This window comes from Podarcis cretensis (genome assembly GCF_951804945.1).
Source record: "Podarcis cretensis genome assembly, chromosome: 1".
In the NCBI taxonomy this organism is placed as follows: domain Eukaryota; kingdom Metazoa; phylum Chordata; class Lepidosauria; order Squamata; family Lacertidae; genus Podarcis; species Podarcis cretensis.
In genome coordinates this window covers 81,863,716-81,884,248 of record NC_137170.1, presented here as the reverse complement: position 1 = coordinate 81,884,248, position 20,533 = coordinate 81,863,716, and the positions used below count along the sequence as shown (strand labels likewise).

Here is a 20,533-nt window from a genome sequence, read left to right as displayed (position 1 = left end):
TTCCCATCAACAGCCTTGACTCAACATCTGCAGTCTTAATGCAGATTAAGTACAAATTACATGGGAGCCTCTGTGGTCCAATTTATGCAGACAAAAGGAATGAAAGGTTTTTGTTTTGCTGATGTTAAAGGAGATTCATGGGATTAAAAAAACCACACTGTACAAAAATTTGTTTCCAGTCATCTGACAAAGGGTCATTCTTTGAAAATCCATAGCGACTGATTCATCTTTTTCCTTCCTGTTCTTCTGGCTATGTCATTATGCCAATTCAGATTTCAGCTGACGGGACAAGATTCCTCTGACACAAGACATGAACATTACTTTGACAAACAAGAAATTGTTATGAATGAGTGGGTTGTTGCTCCAAGGCCAATTTGATAGCCATACCTTCAATTTTCTAAGTCCACACGCAGATACAGAATGTAGCAAATTGAGGAGTTAAAAAGGAAGATCTCTTCTTTGGGTTGAGACCACCTGCTCTTCAAAACACCAAAAATCTGTTCCAGGACAGGGGTGTACATGTGTACATTTCCCTATGCCAGCAGATATCCCTAGTAGCATAGGGTGGCTTGTAAGCATTTGCCCCGGAGGGGGATAGAAGTATGTTTGCCAATGCAACACAAGAACCACCTGGCTCCTTTTGCCTACTAGTATCACACAGTTGCTAGTGCAAGAGGAGTCTGTGACAGGCAGCAACCACAATCTGCACAGTAGGCTACTGGTTTTTTAGGCAGAGGTGATGAATGCATAATAGAGAATGCTGGAGAACTTACAATTCCAATAGAGTCCCCTACTTCCAAAACAAATCAATGAAAATTACCGTATTTTTCGCTCCATAAGACACACTTTTTCCCTCCTAAAAAGTAAGGGGAAATGTGTGTGCGTCCTATGGAGCGAATGCAGACGGGAGGCTCTGCTCAGCGCTCCCTTTAAAGAGCCGTGTGGAGCGTGTGTGCGGCTCTTGGGGGCTTTTCCCCGAGGAGGAAGAAGGACAGCTCTGCTCAGAGCTCCCTTTAAAGAATTTTTTTTTCTTGCATTCCCCCTCTAAAAACTAAGTGCGTCTTATGGTCAGGTGCATCTTATGGAGCGAAAAATACAGTAGCTACCAACTGATTGATTAATCTCAAGGCTCACTTTTATAGCATGACCAGTAATATAATATTAGTCTGGAGTCACAACTTTTCATCAAGGTTTGCCTAGCAACACAAATCATGTTTAGCTACCTTCTGTGCCTAATTGCTGTTTTGGACATTGAAACTGAACACGCCTGCTAGGACAGCTCTGGGCTTGTCTCTTCCAAGGAAACGGCCTTGGCATCCTCATGTCAGATAATCTTTGCTACCAAGACAAGGGCATTACTTCTTGTCCTTTGATACAGCAGTCCCCAGAGGCAGTTTCAAATAAGAAAAAACACATTTGTTGCAATTATCACTTTAAAACCCTAAAGCTAGCTACCTTCATGTAAATAAAGCCAAGGTCACTGCAATACTCCTATTAGACGGAGCCATGAAAAGTGAGCTTATGTAGTGCCTTTGTCAAGATGACAGATTTCATCCTCCTCAAAATTTCAGAAATAACCGTGTGAGCTGTAACATCCCTTGGTTTTACTGCCTTTCTAGGAAAGTCATCAAAATATCTGTCTTTTATTTACTTGACTGCAAATGCATGTAACCTTTGTATGTCACACTGAAATTTAATTTTCTGAAGAAGTGAATCTGCGTTCTGATCTGGGCAGGTAAAAAAGGCTTGTCCCCAAACTACCGAAAATTTGAGAGGATAACATTTGGGAACTGTGTGCTAAACTAAAGGCTGGTAGTAGTTACATAAGACCAAACCCACGTTTTTTTAGAAAGGAAGAGGAAGTCCCATAAAGTATTAATATAGTTTAGTCTGGCAGTGATCCCTTTGGTTCATACTGAGCAAGAATTTAGTTCACATCATTCTTGCCCATTTGTTTACTTGTTCAGTTATTCCAACTACTGTCAGCTTGTTTTTTCAACTGCCCTCTTTCTGTCTCACCATTAGCTTGGAAGAACCATTTGTGCTGGTGTGAAGTAAGAAACAGTTATAAACAGTCTATTATGACCTGAAGGCACAATGGGAAGAGATAAACCTAGCAGTATTGAAGTCTACTACAACCTCTTTCTTCATCTTAGTTGGAAGATTCGGTAAACACCTGCACCTACAGGGAACCAGGCAGAGGGCCTTCTTGGTAGTGGCGCCCGCCCTGTGGAACGCCCTCCCATCAGATGTCAAAGAGATAAACAACTACCTGACATTCAGAAGACATCTTAAGGCAGCCCTGTTCAGGGAAGTTTTTAATGTGTGACATCTTTGTGTATTTTTGGTCGTTGTGGAAGCCGCCCAGAGTAGCTGGGGAAACCCAGCCAGATGGGTGGGGTACAAATAAATAATAATAATAATAATAATAATAATAATAATAATAATAATAATTATATCCAAAATAAGCAAAGCAAAATTGCCCTGGTTATTTGGTTTTTTTAAAAAAAAACATTCTTGACAGTTTCAGCATTTAAACCTTTATTGCACAAGATATAAAACATTAAAATACCTTACAGATGCATTTTACATAGACATGACAGACAAAAAACAGCTGAGCGCCATAAGTGGTTCTATACAGCTTCAGTGCTTCTTCATACTGTTAGAGGCACGCAATGCTGCTTTGGTACCTGGAAGAGGTGGAGACTGCCAAACAGCTGAACTTGTGCGCTTGAAATACCTCGGCTTACTTTTGTAGAAGATAGCTTCTAGTTTAGGACTTAAGATTACTCCAAAGAACTTGTTGATGTCTGGAGGGTTGTAGTATTGGTATGTAACAGCTTCATTAAGCTGAAGACCTGAGGAAACAAGGAGTTATTCTGTGAGTAATCCTTCAAGTAGCAACACATCTCTACTTGAAGCACTTCTACGTAGGGGGGGGGGGAAATGTGAAGCCCAATCTATGAGTGGACTCTAGCCAGCAGCTCAATTCAGCTGCAGCACTCAACGGATCTAGGTATGGCTCGGCCTACATACGGAATACCTCACTGTAATTATCCAATAGTCTCCACCACACAAGCAGACTTATCATTTTGATTCAAAAAACCCCAAAGGAATTAAAAAGCAAGTTTGTCAGATGACCAAATAGAGGCAGGCCTGTAGAACAGAAATTATATTTCAAGCTGGGCAAGTTGGCTACACGATGAATTCCCCCCCGCCCCCGTAAGATTTTATTAAAGCTTTTTCACAATATAAGAAACTAAATAAAAACAAAAACAGAGGAAGAAAAAAAGAAAGTCTTCTCTCAAAGGTAGTTCTTAACCCTTGCCACACACAGAAAGCAGGGGACCCTCCCGGCTCTCACCTGGGGGCTTGCCTTTCTTCTCCCAGTCTCTCACCCCGGGAGATCTTCCCTTCCTTGCATCTCACTCAGGGTCCTTCAACCAACCATCCACCATCCAGAAAGAGCATCTCATAGAGAGCAATGAAGCCTACATTGACTTTGCTCTCTCCATACAGTTGTGTAGAGGCGCTGTAAAGGCTCTTGTGGTACTGTCAGGGTCTTGTAGCAGAACTGAGCTCTGAGAGATTTGTTTATGTCTTTTACGTATTACGTATTATGTATTAGGACAGACCCAGCAAAAATCGAGAGGACCATCAGAATCTGAAGCAAGAACCCTGTAATTTCAGTGATTGGCCAATTTCAGTGGCCATTTTGTGGCCACTGAAAACTCACTCTTACCAGTGGCCCATGCAGGGATGGGTTTCCTGGGCTCGCTTTCGTCATCCGTGGAGTCATCGCTATTCAAATCCATTCCATAGTCATTGTGGTTGACTTTGAGGGACTTGGTACCTTTCAGACCTTGGGGGCTCATTTGACTAGAGCGGCCAGCAGGAGATTTCTGTAATAAAGACGAGACCTGAATGGATTGGTTAATGTTACAGTTGCAGCAATTTGCCAACAGGGCTCTTTGGCTATACATCTTCCAGTTCCAATGTTTCGACCTGTGCCTTTTTAAATTTCTTATTATGCAAGCACCTCAAATGACACTGTGGATATGTCCTCCGGGATCATTAATCACTATGGAAAGCTTATGATTACCATACCTAGAATATTTAATATGGAATATGGATGCTCTAATGTGCTTGAAGTTTTTTTTTATTTTCTGTAATGTGTGTATATTATTATTGTTTATTAAATTTATATACTGCCCTTCATCCAAAGATCTCAGGGTGGTTCACAAGATAAAAAAACAGAATACAATCAAAAATAAATAGTTAGAAACAAAGCAAAACAAAACAAAAACACTCATCCCAAATACATTTAAAAGGCCATAGAATATTAATCAGCCCAAGACCTGGTTGAAGAGAAACATTTTTGTCTGGAACCTAAAGATATATAATGACAGTGCCAGGTGAGTTTCCCTGGGGGAAGCATTCCACAAGCAGGGAGCCACTACAGAAAAGGCCTGTTCTTGTGTTGCCACCCTCCAGACTCTTGCAGAGGAGGCACACGAAAAAAGGCCTTAGATGATGGTTGCAGAGGCCAGGTTGGTTTATAAAGGGAGAGGCGGTCCTTGAGCTATTGCGGGCCTGAGCCATTGGTGGTACAGTCCAAAAGATAAATAGCTAGGGAGATGCTGGTGACCGCGTCACAGAACTAAAAGGCACCAGCTATGCAAGTTCCTAAAAATTAAGGTTTGAGATTGGTAGTTCCAGTTTGTCTATCACAATATGCCACCAGGCAGTGGCTACATGAAGAATGAATACATGAATGCACATAATGCAAAAGCGGCCAGTTACATTATACGTCGGAACTGAGCTTGTTCCAACATGCTGACACTTTGAAACACCATGAAGTCTAGGACTTCATAGACACACAAGGGCATTGCTATATATAGCACTCACAGCTTCCTCCTTAACTGGCTGAAAGAAAATAACTCCAGGTCTAACCAGAACAACGCTGAACTGCATTTTTGCTGGCTTCTAGTAATCCTTCTCCTGCGCTTTTGTGAGTTATTGGAGCTGCACACCAGATACTCACAAGGCAACATGGGGAATTATGAAGCTTCACCTCCCTCATTCTGGTTGCTGCCAGGCTAAATGGAATAGCATACCGGTAAGTGTGTGTGCATAGGGTGCGAGATACCATTGCTCCAAAGTAACCCCCTCAGTATTAAGAAGCACTGCTTCTTCTAAGTCCTTCCTATGGTGGTGCTACAGCCAGTACATTTTTTTCTTTAAAAAGGTTTAGGGGGTTCTCTCATTTTGACTCAAGAAAATCACCATTTTATAGTTCAAATTGGGAAAAATAAATACAGTAAATGGACAAAAGTACAAAGATTCACAAAATATTTAGGGGTATGTGTCCCCCCAGAAAAAAAGCACTGACAACAGCCATGGAAGGGCTGCCCTTTACAAATATTCCCAGTCTTCTTTGATAACGGCAATCAAACAGCTTAGTTCTTCATATTCTCATGCCCCCTTGTGCTCATTTGTCAGAACTGCAGCACCTTTAGAATTCATGTCTGCTTATTGCAGCATAAACAGCTGCAGGTTTCTTCCAATATGTATTCAAAAGAGTGTTCTTTTCGATGCCTTGCCTCCTTCAAAGAGGAAGGAAGTGTACAGCCTCAGGAAATGCTTAATAATGCAGCATCTGGGTCACAAAACTCACTCAAAACCCTATGCCAGTGACAGCCAAGCGGCTGTGCTAGAAGGCGTTGGTAAGGTAAGGAGAGAAGAGAAATAAAAGGTCCCCAAGTTGGAGGCATTTAACACATTCAGCAATATACAGCCTGGCTGTTCTTGATCTGCTTTAATCACAGTGTAGGCCCTAATGATGCTTTGAGGTACACTACATAGCAAGGGCAACTGCTTGCTCTATAGCCAACAAGTGAGGGGAACTGCAGAAACATAGACACTGCCCCATCCCCAAGTGCTTACTTAACAGGCAAAGGGAAGGGAGGGGCAACAGAAGGCAATTTTAGACTGCGTCTGCCCACTGCTCAAGGCATAGGCAGAGTGAATATATCTCTGAGCATAAAACGGAGGACTGCTTTTAATTTCAGTTACTGAAAAGGTGTCACAAGTTTGTGAGATACCAATGGACATCCAAGTCATTTTCCAATTCAAAGCCCAGGTATCTGACTACAGGCCTCAACTATCTATTGCTTACCTGGGCAGTTATATTCAACCATTTATTAGTAGCAGGAACTGTGTCCACCTGCACAGCTTTCTTTTCTTGCTGCAGCTCATCTAGGCGGGTAGAATTCTGTTCATCCTATTGGCAAGATCAGATTTATTAGCTGACCATTCTACAATGGTCTTTGATTCCATCCACTTCACCCAGACTGCATTGAAATTTAGTAGGGTAGCCTCTTCACCAGAAGGCACCAGCAGCTATTTTCTGTAAAGATGCAGAGGGTCTTCAAAAAACAAGTTTCTTTTCAGAAAAATCCATTAAGATGCTCCACTAACAAGTCCATTAACTCTTCCCACCTGCTCCCCCATCATCAGTGAAGCATAATTATGATTGCTACCTTTCCGCTGGGTGACTCCCCAGACACCCATCCCATTCCCCGAAGAACAAATATAAGTGTAAACTCAGTTCTCTTGTAGAGCATATCGTGCAAAAAATGTGCACAAACCTACAATCTGGTTCAGTATGGTGGGATACATAGCTGCACAAGATTAACACAGCACTTTACAGAATTTAAATGGTGTCAGACAAGAAAATACTCAATTCAAGCAGTTCCCATCAGCAGTACAAGGGACAAGTTGATGTCCTGCATTTTCAAAATGCATCTGCTAAAATTAGAGGGATTTGTTTACATAACTGCTGGCAAGTGGGGCTTTATGCCCACCCCCACTTCAAATCCTGGCTTTCCAATTCCTTGGCGTACCTTCAGATTTTCTTCCTCTTCTGTAACTACTGCTAGCTCCTGGGGTCTCACCAATTTCTCTTTATCATGCTGCCCATGGTGTCTAAAAAGTGAAAGGAGAGCATACATAAACATGTTTACTTGTGACTGGATTACTAGCAAGTCTGTGTTAGGACTGCAGCTTTAAGCACTTTCCCTTAATTACAAAATGCATATATTACCCCAAAGAAAGCCATATGGTTTTAGAACTGGCCCTTTTACATACAATTTTGGGAAGTCATCAGAATTGCATCTACCCCATTCCATCACGTGTTCCTAGGGTCATCCAACCTTGTAACCAAGGAAGCAAAGTCCTCACCCTTTCCCCTGTTTTGTGCAATTGTGCTCCAGCATTTTCTTAATTTCTCCAACGGTCTTCCACTCTCGATTTTTGTGCCCTTCTTCCTGAAACAAGGAGTACAGAATCAGCACCCACCACAAACATGAAGAGCAGGCAGGGAAATGCCAAATCCCTGTAGTGAAGTGTTTCTCAACCTTGGGTCCCCAGATGTTGTTGGGCTACACCTTCCATCATCCCTGAACTCTGGCCTTGCTAGCTAGGGATGATGGGAGTTGTAGTTCAACAACATCTGGGGACCCAAGGTTGAGAAAGGCTGCTGTAGTGCAACAAAGAGAACTCTGCCCCGTTATATTTAACTGCTCCTTATGTACACAACAGGAATTGTATTAAGAGAGGTTTTATTGTAACAACAAGGTTTATTAAAAAACTAAACAGCCAAGCAGAATGCTTTAGAAACAAACCAAGCAGTTCAGACAATACTTCTCAATTCTCACCCATACGTGCAGTGAAAACCACAGTGGGACTTGGGTGCTTTTTTCATGGCTCCCCAGGAGATACAGAAGGTAATGCCTGAGCTAGAGGATTTTGCATTTAATATGTCTGAGGGCATGTGGCAATGGTATTACCTCTTAGAATCATAGAGTTGGAAGAGACCACAAGGGCCATCGAGTCCAACCCCCTGCCAAGCAGGAAACACCATCAGAGCACTCCTGACATAGGGTTGTCAAGCCTCTGCTTAAAGACCTCCAAAGAAGGAGACCTTTAAGCAGAATGAATGCTAGGAAGCTAGATGCAAAGACATTCGGGTAGGTTTTAAAAACCTACATATTCTCACCACCAAGAGTCCTTCCATATTTTGCTCACTCCTCACCCCTTCTGACAACTCCTTATGGCCTGGCTTTGTTAGTAGGAACCAGCAGGTCAGTGGAGATTTAAATGCATCTTTCTCTTTCCAAGGAGACCTCCAGGGTTTGATACTTCAGGCAACGGCAAATGCACTTTTCAGGATTACAATAAGACGTTGCTCAGGAGTTTGACTATTTCAGTCTCCAGCATGCAGGGCTTAAATCCCCTGCCTCAGTTTCATTCTCTTCTGTATACCCTTTCACTTAACATTCAGTACAGTGCTCACCATCTGAAGCACCTTCTGTTTTCGCGCTTCTGCTTCCCCCATTTTCTTAGTAGATATTCTTTTCTTGGTCTTTTCCTCTGCTACTTTCTCTTCCCGCACCTGTGTGAAAGATCCTTTCATATTTTGGTTTTCATATTTCAGACCTCAAGACCATACTGAATAACAATTCATATAGTATCTGGGAAGTGGGGGGGGGGGAGAGAGAACAGAATCCAGTTAAGAATTGTCAACCCTACATGCCTGTGAAGTACTGATTTGAGTTTATGATCTCAGTGCCGAGTACTAAGTGCGATCCTGTAGTCAGTGCCAGACCAGAACTGAAGAGACCCAGGTTCAAATCGCCACTGGGTGCAGCTCATGAGGTGACCTTGAGCTAGTTGTAGCCTCTCAGCCTCCCTGGCCTCACAGGATTGCCAGGAGCAAGGCTAGGGAACCAAGTGCCCTCCATATGTTCTTGAACTGCAACTCCCATCATCATTACCTTGGGTCACACAGGCTGGGGCTGATGTGAGTCAGAGTCCAGCAACATCTGGGCAAAGGTTCTTCAGCTCTTGTTAAAAGGCCAAACCAAGAGTAGCCAATGTGGTGCTTTCTGGATATTGTTGGACTGCAACTCCCATCAGCCTCAGTCAGCATGGCCAATAGTCAGGGATAATGGGAGCTGTATTCCAGCAACATCTGGAGGGTACCACATTAGTGACCCCTGGATTACATATACAGTGGTACCTCTGGTTACGTACTTAATTCGTTCCAGAGGTCCGTTCTTAACCTGAAACTGTTCTTAACCTGAGATACCACTTTAGCTAATGGGGCCTCCTGCTGCTGCTGCACTGCCGGAGCACGATTTCTGTTCACATCCTGAAGCAAAGTTCTTAACCCGAGGTAATATTTCTGGGTTAGTGGAGTCTGTAACCTGAAGTGTATGTAACCTGAAGCGTATGTAACCTGAGGTACCACTGTATACAAAGAATTAACGTTGGGATTGGTAGCCTATTTAATAAAACATAAAACCACATCTCTCAGAATGGATGACACAACATACCAATAGGAATCCGCTTACATGCTCTGACTACTGTCATTAAAAGGCTAGGAAGAAAATGGGACCATCTCCCACCTTCTCGCTCCTTTCTTCATGTTGAGATAACTTCTGCTCCATTCTCCTTCTCTTTTCTTCCCCCATCTGCTCCACCCGTTCTCGAGCTTGCAGTGTCTTTCTTAGACGTTCTTCCCGCTTTCTGTGAGATATAGAGAAATAGGTGTGTTTATAGTAGAGGATGGGGAACCTTAGGCCTGGCACAAAGCCCCAATTTGGCAAGCAATGTTACTTCCCCACACCACGTCCACCAGGATATGTGGTGTCAGGTATGGGGCAGGCAGGGAACGTGCCACAGGAAACCGTAACATGCACTCCCAATTGTTCATTAGCAAGGAAGGCTTGCTATCATGGCCAATCAGCCCGCTGGAAGTGGCTGCAGTACAGAGCTCCCCATGGGGAACTTGGTAGTGCTGCCAATCCTTGTAGAAAGCAGGGCTTGAACCAGCTGATCAGTGGTAACTTAATAATAATTAATTATTATTATTATTACTATTACTATTATTTACTTATATCCTGCCCATCTGACTGGATTGCCCCAGCCACTCTGGGCAGCTTCCAACATAATACAAAAACACAACAAGCCTTGCTTGACTTCAATTTTCCTTTGTTAGCATGTTGTACCACCAAGGAAAAACGGTTCATCTGACATCATAGCGATCTCAGGAGATTGACTGTTTCCCCCACCCCAACAAATATAAATGAAATATATTTTCAGTGCTATGAAGAGTTTACACCCGTACGTCCTGCCATATTTGAAGAGAGTTCTCTCTTCCTTTGGCATGACCTCCCCCCCCCCACAGGCCACCTATGGTCCGCCTGCCCATCACCTGATGCCACCAGGCTGCTGATTCTTCCCTAGCTTGCATTCAAGCTGGCAATGCAAAGGAAGAATCAGGTCCTCACCGAGAGTGCACTCCTGAGTCGCCTTCGTCCTTTTAGCTGCAACATGAACTTCCTCAAGATGGACATCATATGCCAGGCTTGGGAAAGGTGGTATAATTTGTATAAATGGCCTGCCATGCCTAGTTTAGACTGCAGGCTGGACTTATCTAGGTGAATGGCCCACAGTTATCCAAACAGGACTGAGGGTGAACAGCTACCTACAGCCTTATCTCTTCTAGTCGCCGCTTTTTTTCTTCCTCAACTTTCTGCTTCCTCTGCTGCTCAGCTTCTTGCTTTTTCCGCAAACTCTCAAGACGCTGTCGCTCCTTTTCCTATGATGTGTAGAAAGTTTAGACTACTTCTGGTTGTGGCAACCATTTATTATTATTATTATTATTATTATTATTATTATTATTATTGACTCGCTAACCAAGAAAAGCAATGTTTTCTCCAACCTCACTACCTCGAGTTACAGCCAGATCAGTACGTGTAGCAGTACTTAGGTACGTAAAACACCAAAACCTTCCAAAAAGATCCATATGCAGCTAAAATGGGTAGCACATTTAGGGCAGTTAAGACTTTTAAAAAATAAATAAATTCCCAGGCCACAAAATGAGAAAAATAGTTACTTACAACAAACTCTCCCTTTGGTAGGATGAATATGAAAAGGAAAGGAAAGACAAGTTACTTAGTTTCCAAGTCTAAATGCTAACTAACCAGTTCATTAGAGTGATTCAAGAACAGTTCCTTCTGCCTTAGTAAAGCAAAGGCTTGTGAGAAGATGCAACATGGCACCAGGGCCCAGCAAGTAACTGCTTTACTTATCAGTTATAACAGAGGAGAGATGAGGCAAATAAATCCCAATTTGCTGCCTTAAAGCTATCAAAGATCCCAAGTTCCACAGCAGGAATGGGAATTAAATTAAACCAAACCAAAGCTGGAAAGTCCAGCAAGCTTAATTTTGAAGAGACTTCAGCCATGCTTCAGATAGGACAAAGGGCAGAAGATGATGGCTTGGTCTGACTGGTGACCTCCCAAATTGGTTTCCCCAAGAGTAAGGCAGACTGATCAAACCCACATGCACAAGTGGAGGAAGAAACTTCTCTTGCTGGTATGCACTGGAAATTTCCCACGAGGCCACTTACAAAATGACAGTCCTAGCCCCAACCTCACATCTCTCAGTGTGATAAAAGGATGCATAAGCCCACACTATTAGTTCACCAAACCCAATCCAGCTGGCAGCAGTTCTGCAAGGTCTCATGCAGAGGTCCCTTAGCCCTGCTACGCAAGGTAACTGCAGCTGCCAGGAGCTCAGTGTGTAGCAGACTTTTAACTTGAGCAGCATCCTTGACACTTACCTTGGAGGTAGGCTTACTGGGGGTGCCACGTTTGATGAGATTTTTCATGACACTATTGTGGCCTGCAGACCCTGGGGATTTGAGTAGCTGGCTCTTCTGTATTGTCTGGAAGAAGTTTTTGAAAGGCCGTGCGATCTGTCGGAAGAGTATGGATGTTCTTAGTGGCTGGCCAGTTATGTGGCATCAGAAAAGGGCCATTATGTTGCCCTTGGCATTTACTTACCTTGCCTGGGCCAGATAAGGGCTTGTTTGCAGGAGATGTGGGTTTGTGACTAGGAAGAGAAGCGCCTCCATCCTGTGTGTGCTGGCCAGCAGGCAGTTCATCCATTGCTTGTTTATAACTCTGGCTCCTGAAAAGAGCATGAAGTGTATACATAGCAATCCCAATTACATAAATTATCCTTGCTGTCAGAGATCTGAAGACTCCCAACGATTCAGCAGGATCAAAAGGTTTTGGGCCTCTTACTCAATGTCCTTTTAGAGATCAAGGTGCCCTATAAGCAATCCAGTGAAGCTCAAAGAAAACTGGGGAGGGGGAGAGGGATTACAGAGGAAAGAACAAAAAACAAACAAAAACCTAGCAAGCACAAGAAACAAAAAACCTTCTATATATTTTTGAATCCAAAATTTCAGGCTCTTCAGATTAGAATAAAATAACAGCTTGATATAGTAACATGTTCAAGAATATACAGTTGTCCTTGGAAGTAGAACGGAATCCGTTCCAACTTCCAAAACGTTCGGAAACCAAAGCATGGCTTCTGATTGGCTGCAGGAAGCTCCTGCAGCAAATTAGAAGCTGTGGAAGCCCCGTCGGTTCGCAAACCGGAACACTCACTTCTGGGTTTGTGGCGTTCGGAAGCCAAAACATTTGAGTACCAAGGCATTCGGGATCCAAGGTACGACTGTATACTGTTATGCCACATGGTGTCATGACAGCCAATTTTGCCTGACACTTCCAATTTTGTGTCAATGTACATAACACGTGTTAAGCTTACCCAGCTATCCAAATTTCCTCTGATTTGTTATACTAGGAGATTTTCATTATGGAGCTTTTACCAGTAAAGATAATGGACTGCATACTATTTCTAAGTCCACCCACCTGCCAACGGTGACCCACTGAGTGGGGGGATGGGGGGGATAAGAAAAGAGAGAAGAATATGGCTCACTGGCTGGACCTATCCTGGAAGAACTCATCTCCCAGAACAAATATAAGCTTTCATCAGATATACTTGTGTAACCAATCCCTAACACAAGGCATCATGATATCTTCCAGGAGAACTCTTTCTACCTGAAACAACTTTTGTTAGCTGCACTGATTGGAAACTGAGGTGGATTAAATCAAAGCTGAAAAGAAAAAAGAGAGGCCACACCAGATTATGCTCCCAAAAGAAAACATACCGTATATTCTGCAATTGCTCATGGGGACAGCTCTGGGCTGAATAGTCAGCTCCACAGACCTGGGTGTCAGTAATTTTAGTTTCAGCTGTTTCTGTGGAGAAGGCACAATTAGTTCAATGAAGGGTATTTTCCTGAAACAGTATCACAAAAGCCACCCTCAACTGATGGCAGCTAAGGTTAGGTGGAAATCGTACCATGGGTGCAACGTGTACTCTAGACCAGTGTTGTGCCTCCAGCTGTTTTTGAATTACAACTCCCATCATCCCTGACTAGCAAGACCAGTGGCAAGGGATGATGGGAATTGTAGTCCAAAAACAGCTGGAGGCACAAGGTTGGGAAACACTGCTCTAGATGATGCTAATCTAGGCATAGTAACAGTATGCCAGGATTCAGGTCTCTTGTGCCTGAATCCTTTCCATTGGAAGAACAAGATGCTAAGCATTTATGCAGGTTAACTTATATGACAGTTCCCCTTTATTCTAAACTTGGAAACACAACCCATATAATTAAAATTCTAAAGAAACAAAAATAGATTTTTTAAAATAAAAAGAAAATGATTCATAACGATGCTATAGTGGGTTGATGGCAACTTCTACTTTCATTTGTTTCTCAAAGTTATATGCTGTGCAGGCAGCTTTGATTGCATGAAGCTGTTTACCTTTACTGCATGATTCCCCTTGCTGCATCTCAAGTGGAACTGGACTTTGCAAAGTGCAACAAATATTCAGACTAGGTGCACCCAGAGCACAAGTCATATTTTGTAGTGTGTTCAAAGCCTAAAGGAAAAAATAATGTTTTAACACTAGAGTGAGAGTCCTTCCACAAGGTTGAGCGAGCTGAATCCTAGATGAAGCACATGCATAACTTTTATTAAAAGGTAAAGGACCCCTGACAGTTAAGTCCAGTCATGAACGACTTTCGGGTTACGGCACTCATCTCGCTTTACAGGCCAAGGGAGCTGGCGTTTGTCCGCAGACAGTTTTTTCCAGATCATGTGGCCAGCATGACTAAGCCGCTTCTGGCGCAATGGAACACTGAAACCAGAGCAACTCACACAAACAGTAAAATAAGCACGTGCCATTTTTCACGAAGAAAGATAAAAGAGAGAGAAATACTAAAAGACTATTTCCAAGAAAGCAGCTATATAGCACTCAGTGAAGGAACCCAACCGAAGTCAAAGAAATATTCAAACACCAGAAGCAGGAGTCTTGGGATCAGTTTATACTATTAGAAGATCAAATAAAACTTTCTTAGACTAGCACTACTGGCAGTGGTGTCATGGGGGAGAAAGGAGAGAAGGCATGCTTATTCAATTGCTCTCCTAAACAAAGCCTTCCTCCACATAAAAGCTAAAATATCTGGGCAAAGGGTTCAGTGTGGTCATGTAGGTTGGGCCTACCTGGCTTAGAAAAGACACAGAGTCAGAGATATGTAAAGTTGAAAGGGACCACAAGGGTCATCTAGTCTAACCCCCTGCAATGCAGAAATCTTTCACCCAACATGGGGTTCTAACCCACAACCCTGAGATTAAGAGTCTCATGCTCTACTGACTGAGCTGCCCCTCTATAACATAGCAGTGGTGGTGTCTTGTTTAGGCAAATTAAGGTGAAAAATGTCCCAACACAGTAGCAGCCGGCCATATAGACTTAATTACTTGCATTAGTTAAGATGGATAATGTCTGTTCAGTTGCACAAGAGGTGATAGTTCTATCTTGACACAAGAACCTAAGTCCCTGCAATGAGATACTTTTACAAGTCTAATCTGACACCCAAAACAGAAAAGAGGGGTGGCAAATAAAAACTTCTTCCCAAGACCACATACAAGTGTTAAGACTCGGAACCTCCAAGAGGCTCATGTCTAAGGCCCTAATTTACTTCTCTACCTGACAGATACAACACTTAGTTTTCCTCTGCATTTTGCACAAGTCTCCAAGTTTTGTTTGGATGCCTTTTAACACGGAGCATCTATCACTAGCCATCCTGACAGAACTAACTGGCCGGTCCTCTGATCCAACCGACAGATTCGTACAAGATTATGAGGGAAAGTGATCTGAACTAAAGCAGGTGCAAGGAAAGAGCAGGCAATTCACCAAGTGTAACCCAGTGGATAGCTTATCAATACCTTACCTCACCGGTTTCAGCATTCTGTGCCAAAAAAGGCCTAAGGAGAGGCATTTTGACAAAGCGTTACCCATCCCAACAGAGATCAAAACAATGGCTGCATGAGCAGATTAAAACCTTAAGGCACTTCCAAAGAACAATTGATGGGCTACTTGAACAGAAGTTGAATCTTCTGATAGAACAAAGCTGAAAGAATTGTGTCCCCAGGTCTACCAGTCTACTTTTTAATGCCCTTCAGGGTGCAACTTCAGAAGTTTAAACTGAACATAAGACTCCAAGGAAAGGTAAAGACTTTTTGCAGAGCCACTGGTCTTAAAGTGGACAGTAGAAAACAGGAATGGAGAGCTTGTAGACCTCCACATGTTGTTGGACTCTGGCTCCCATCATCCCTGACTGCTGGCAATGCTGGTTGCAATTGATGTTGCAATGACATTAGGAGGCCCACAGGTTCCCCAGTCCTGGCGTAAAATGACTTTAAGCTATACGTTTATTAGGAGCCTCATAGCTGTCAAGAGAGCAATGACCAATCCTTTAGTCAAGTGTGCCAGAAACACATCCAAAGTGTTAAATAAGCACCATTCAAGCATATATCACAACACATATGTATGCAATGAACCTCTTTATACCCTGGGGACATTTTACCAGTAGATTCCTGAGCTGAGGAGCAGATCGCCACATAAATCTGGGAAGGTGAGGAGTATAGGCCAGACAACTAGGGCTTTCTTGTCAATTAGGACCAAAAGCTCCCTCTGCCACTTGTGACCTTAGTCAAGAAGCAAAGTGCAACAGAGCCTTGAGACTGAGGCTACTCCAGTCTTTGCTCTTCCACTGTAAACTACAGACAGAACCGCAACTCATTTTCCACATAATGAGTATTTTTCTTCAGTGTACATTCCACTAGGATCCATCCACACTAGAAGGCATGACATAGATGCTGTGGGTAGGGTGTTTGATGCTCAACACACATTAGCAAAACACTTGTGATAGGTGCCATTTTATGATCCTGTTTGTTTGTTTTGTTTTAACTGCCACTAAGACAATTTTCCAGGTAGGAGTCTTTTGGGTTTGGTATTTTTTTTATAATGAAAGAGATATAGTGCTAACACATCACTATGCTATACAGTAATGTTAACATTTAAAATGAATTAAAAGGAAAACATATTTCTCTTATTTCCATTTTAGCAACCTTTATAATGGCACTGGTCAGATTTTTTTTTAAAAAAACTCTTTTTTAAAATTTAAAGTTATAGCAGAATCTTCCAAAGGGCTTTGATTTCTGTCTGTTTGCTAAAGCTTGCTCACCTATGTTTGCTGGTTTCATCATCCATGAATATATCAATGGAATTGTGGCCTGGAGAATAAAGTTAAAGAAAACCATTAGTTGAACAAATGCTTGAAGGGTAAAAGTGTGGTTTGCTTCTATTCCTCCCATTAGCAACTCTGTCAGTCTAAGAGGCAGAACTTTAAACATATCAACAAGTTCTGCTACAGTGAATGGTGTATATGTGTGTATTCTCTCTGGTGTATGTACATACACATGGACAGAATTAACATACCAGCCCATTTGGTACTTGTCTTCATTCAGCACTTTCACTGTGCATGACAAAGAGCATAGTATGCCACAGGTTTTATTAAATCAGTGTTAGTTAAGGGGAGATGTGAGGCGTGAACTATTAAGGAATACCAGTGTACTTTTCAGCGTAGTTCCTAGCCTGAAAAAAGAAGGCAAATACACTGTGTGTACCAGGGTTAGATATCAAGTTTTGAAGGCCCTCCAATTAGGAAGTGACCCCGCACTTTCTATATAAGCAGCATATTGGAGATGACAATTTCTTTCCCATATGTCACAAACTTAAGGCTACATATTGACAGCTTGTAGAGCCTTACATCCCAGAAGTGAACTGAATTGTCTTTACTTACAGCTTACTTGGCTAGAGGTAGATGAGGAGTCCCAAACTGCTTTCTTCTGAGCAACGCTCTTGTGGATGGATTTCCGAATCATGCTTTTCCTTTTGTTGGCTAGTGAGTATTTCTCCGCGAGTGACACCCGCCTGCTCTTGCGAGGTCTATTTGGAGGGGGGTGGCTTGACTGAGAGTCTGCAGAAGTTCCAGTGTTGTTCTTTAACCCTCGGGAAAACTCTCCCTCGGGCACCATATTAGTGACTAGTTCTTGGGCAGGAAAGTCTTCAATTTCACACATTGCTTTTTCATTCAAAGAAGTGTTTGGAGTGGATGTACGCATTGATCTGACAGCATCTTTTTCTGTGTTTCCCGGATCAGTTGTGTCTGTCAGCACCAGCGCAGAGCTATTTGCTACACCTGCAGCCTCTGTAGCCCCAGGCCTAGCAACTGAACAGCCACTAGAACCCACAGTGATGATTTCAGGGTCTCCATTCATCTCCTCATTCAGTTTTCCTGATAATTCACTATTTTGGCTACAGTCAGTACCAAGTGCTCCACCGCCTGCTGGATATACAGTCAACTTGTCACACTGTACTTCTGAAGTTGGTTTAGCAACAGAGCAGGCCGCAAAACCAGACATGGATCTTGCCATCCCCACATCAATTTTTTTCAGTTTCTCTTCACATGGGGACAGACACTGAGAAGGTACTATCTTTACACTGCTTCGTCTTCTAGACAGTCTTAAAAGAGAAACAAGCAAATAAACTTATTGTTAAAAAAATTTAAAATCTAAAAAAAAAGTTTATTCTATATTAAGCCACAGGGTGGCACCAGATACTGGGATACAAATTTCAGATATTCCACAGAGCTTTTCTCCACTAGAATTGAGTGTGACCACACCAAATCCCTCCATTTTCTTTGTAGTGTTATAGACAGGATAAACCTAGAAATTAATGAATGCTAGGATTTTGGTTATTTGTGGTATGAAGGGAGAATGCAAGCTGCAAAGGAATTCCTGGGCTGGCTTATGCAAACCAGCCTGGCTGTGAGAAGAGGAGACCTGCTAGCATTACAAAAAGGTGTTGAGGGGCCACAGAAGGATCCTTTGGCCTGGGGAGTCAGATGTCACAATGGTTGCCAGGGTAACTGTGAGGGGCCAGGAAAGGGGAGTTTTGAAACAGGGGCTTCTGGGCAGAAGGAGGAGGAAGTAAGGCTGAGATCCACCTTAGAGAAGGGGACGAAAAGTCGCCTGCAATGCCGTGGGCCATGCTGTACGATCTAGACTCCCTCTATGCAGGTTGAAGGTGTAAATAGGCAAATAACCCCTATTTCTTAAAGCACGACAGTGTCTGCTGTGTCTTCCATTCTCCAAAGGGACACAGACCTTGCATGTGTGCCTGTGGCCCCATGTGCTCTTGCCACTGCTTGGCAGAGAGAGGGGCAGGCACTGGGCTTTTGTAACAATAAGTTACTCCACTGAATAGTCATTGTCCTTATTACGTGCCCAGCACAGGGTAAAACTAAGGCTTGATTTAAGCACTGCATGGTGCTGGCTGACAAGTATAATCTTGAAACAGAGAGGAACATGATATTAGCAAAACCTGGGGACAGCCACTTTAGCAAGTTATAATTCAGTCCTAGGCAAGTACAGAATTGATATAGCTCTTTTAAATACACATAGATGAACATCTAAAAATATTATATCTCTGTGACCTCTGACTGCAATACCTTTTTCTAGTTATTTCCTTATATTCATCCTTAAAACATGAAGATCGTTTCTTCTTTCGATACTTCTTTTGAGACGGCGTTCTGGGCATCAGCTCAGGCTCAGCACTGAAGTTGCTATTAAAAACAATCTACTGAATAAATGAACTGAACCAAAATAAAAAATAAAGATTGCAAGTTGCATTCAATGTTTGGCATATTCAGAGGAAACCCACTGAAATTAATGGACATTACCAATCCATTGCTCCCAATAGGTCTAGTCTAGCCTCAGCAAAGTTTAGCTGGATTCAATACAATACGCGGGTCCCTATTTCAGAAGAAAATCTTAAATATTATACTGCCATTCTAGCAGGCCAGAACATGTTGCAATACCAGCCAGTTGATAGTAAAAGAATAATATATTCATATGTATTTATCACAGTGACAGCCACTGAATCCACATGCAGAAAAGCCCCTCAGTCAGTCAGTCCTAAACTTTTGATGCAAATACCCAGCTTATGCCAGGAGCAGAATAAAGCAAAACCAAAAACAAAACCCACATGCCAGAGAGACAGCCTTGATTTCCATCAGACTGGAACTCTGCATTTTTTAAATCTCTTAAGAATAGTGCAGAAATTATGGCACTGGTGGAAAAAGTCATATTCCCCTTTTATAAGATGCCTGGGATTCAAGGGTCAAAGCCTAAGCCTACCTTTCAAACATCTTCAGGGCTTCGTCCTCGATTTCCCGCAACCACACCAAGCATTTATGTTCAGCATTGAACAAGAATTCTGTGAACTTCCGGCTACAAACATCTAGAAGATGAGTGGGGCCTCCTGCCTCTGCCATGGCACTGGTTAAAACAGGAGAAAAATACATTAATCATTGCATTCTGCATTTGATTGCATAGTGATTTCCTCCTAGCAGCGGATAATATTGACAACCAACCAATTTTCTTACAAACGTGCTTGTCTGAGTCTACCATGGAAACTGAAGTTGAGCGAGAAAGCTAACACGCCAGAAAGACAAATGAAGAGTAACCATCAACTTATACATATGTAATGTTAAACAACTTACATCATGCAAAATCAGTAATAGGGAGAAACTAGGAAGCCAACGCTGCCCGGGTTTTCAATACGGTTAGGAACGGTTACTTTTCAACTAGCCTGATTAGATTTTGCTTTTAGAAGAGTTAGATTAAGCGCCATTACGTTTGCAAATTGTTTAACTCCTTTGCTGCTTGCCAGGGGCTGAATGGGGAGAGAGCTTCCTGGGTAATATAAGAAAGGGAAATGAGGATGAGCGCAAGCCGCTCCGTCCCTACCAAGATAAAGGAGTCGAGCAAAGCTGGAGGAAAATGCTCAAAACCTGCTAGTTAATAGCAAATCCAAGGAAACAAACTTAAGTTCTCCGTCGGTTGCCCAGAAAGAGGCAAACTGCAAACCCTGCACCCTGCAGGGAGCACACCTAAAACTTGCACGGTAAGTGCCTGAATTCTTAAAAACAACCCAGCAAAACGCCCTCCGCCCGCCTCAGCATTCGAAGCGAGCGCCCGCCCCCTCGCGCGCCTCCTCACCCCTTCCGCAGCGCAGCTACATCGCGGCTCACGCGCAGAGAGGGCGGATTATACGAATAGACGACGCCTATTGGCTGCAGCCTTTGTAAGTTAAATCTTAAAGAGGACGTTGCATCCCCACCCCTTTGAACAGCAGCCGG

General features: G+C 42.9%; 1 protein-coding gene across 4 annotated transcripts; it reads right to left on the bottom strand.

The window, feature by feature from the left end:
* Window positions 1-2,530: 2,530 nt before the first annotated feature.
* Window positions 2,531-20,223, bottom strand: LOC307212656 (inner centromere protein B-like). 4 transcript variants are annotated; one of them, XM_079970224.1, is made up of 19 exons: window positions 19,891-20,223; window positions 19,530-19,670; window positions 18,842-18,955; window positions 17,132-17,853; window positions 16,514-16,562; window positions 15,218-15,251; window positions 13,749-13,866; window positions 13,091-13,181; window positions 11,916-12,042; window positions 11,693-11,827; window positions 10,968-10,979; window positions 10,557-10,666; window positions 9,471-9,591; window positions 8,357-8,455; window positions 7,243-7,328; window positions 6,906-6,987; window positions 6,179-6,283; window positions 3,743-3,902; window positions 2,531-2,858 (listed from the first exon to the last, which is right to left on the bottom strand). In XM_079970224.1, exons 2-19 carry the CDS (start codon window positions 19,664-19,666, stop codon window positions 2,644-2,646), a joined length of 2,517 nt encoding a protein of 838 aa, XP_079826350.1. In that variant the 5' UTR covers window positions 19,667-19,670; window positions 19,891-20,223; the 3' UTR covers window positions 2,531-2,643. The 4 variants fall into 4 exon arrangements, with proteins under 4 accessions (XP_079826350.1, XP_079826349.1, XP_079826347.1 ...); XM_079970223.1 differs by having other exon boundaries at window positions 19,895-20,223; XM_079970221.1 differs by lacking the exon at window positions 19,891-20,223 and having other exon boundaries at window positions 19,530-19,814.
* Window positions 20,224-20,533: the final 310 nt, after the last annotated feature.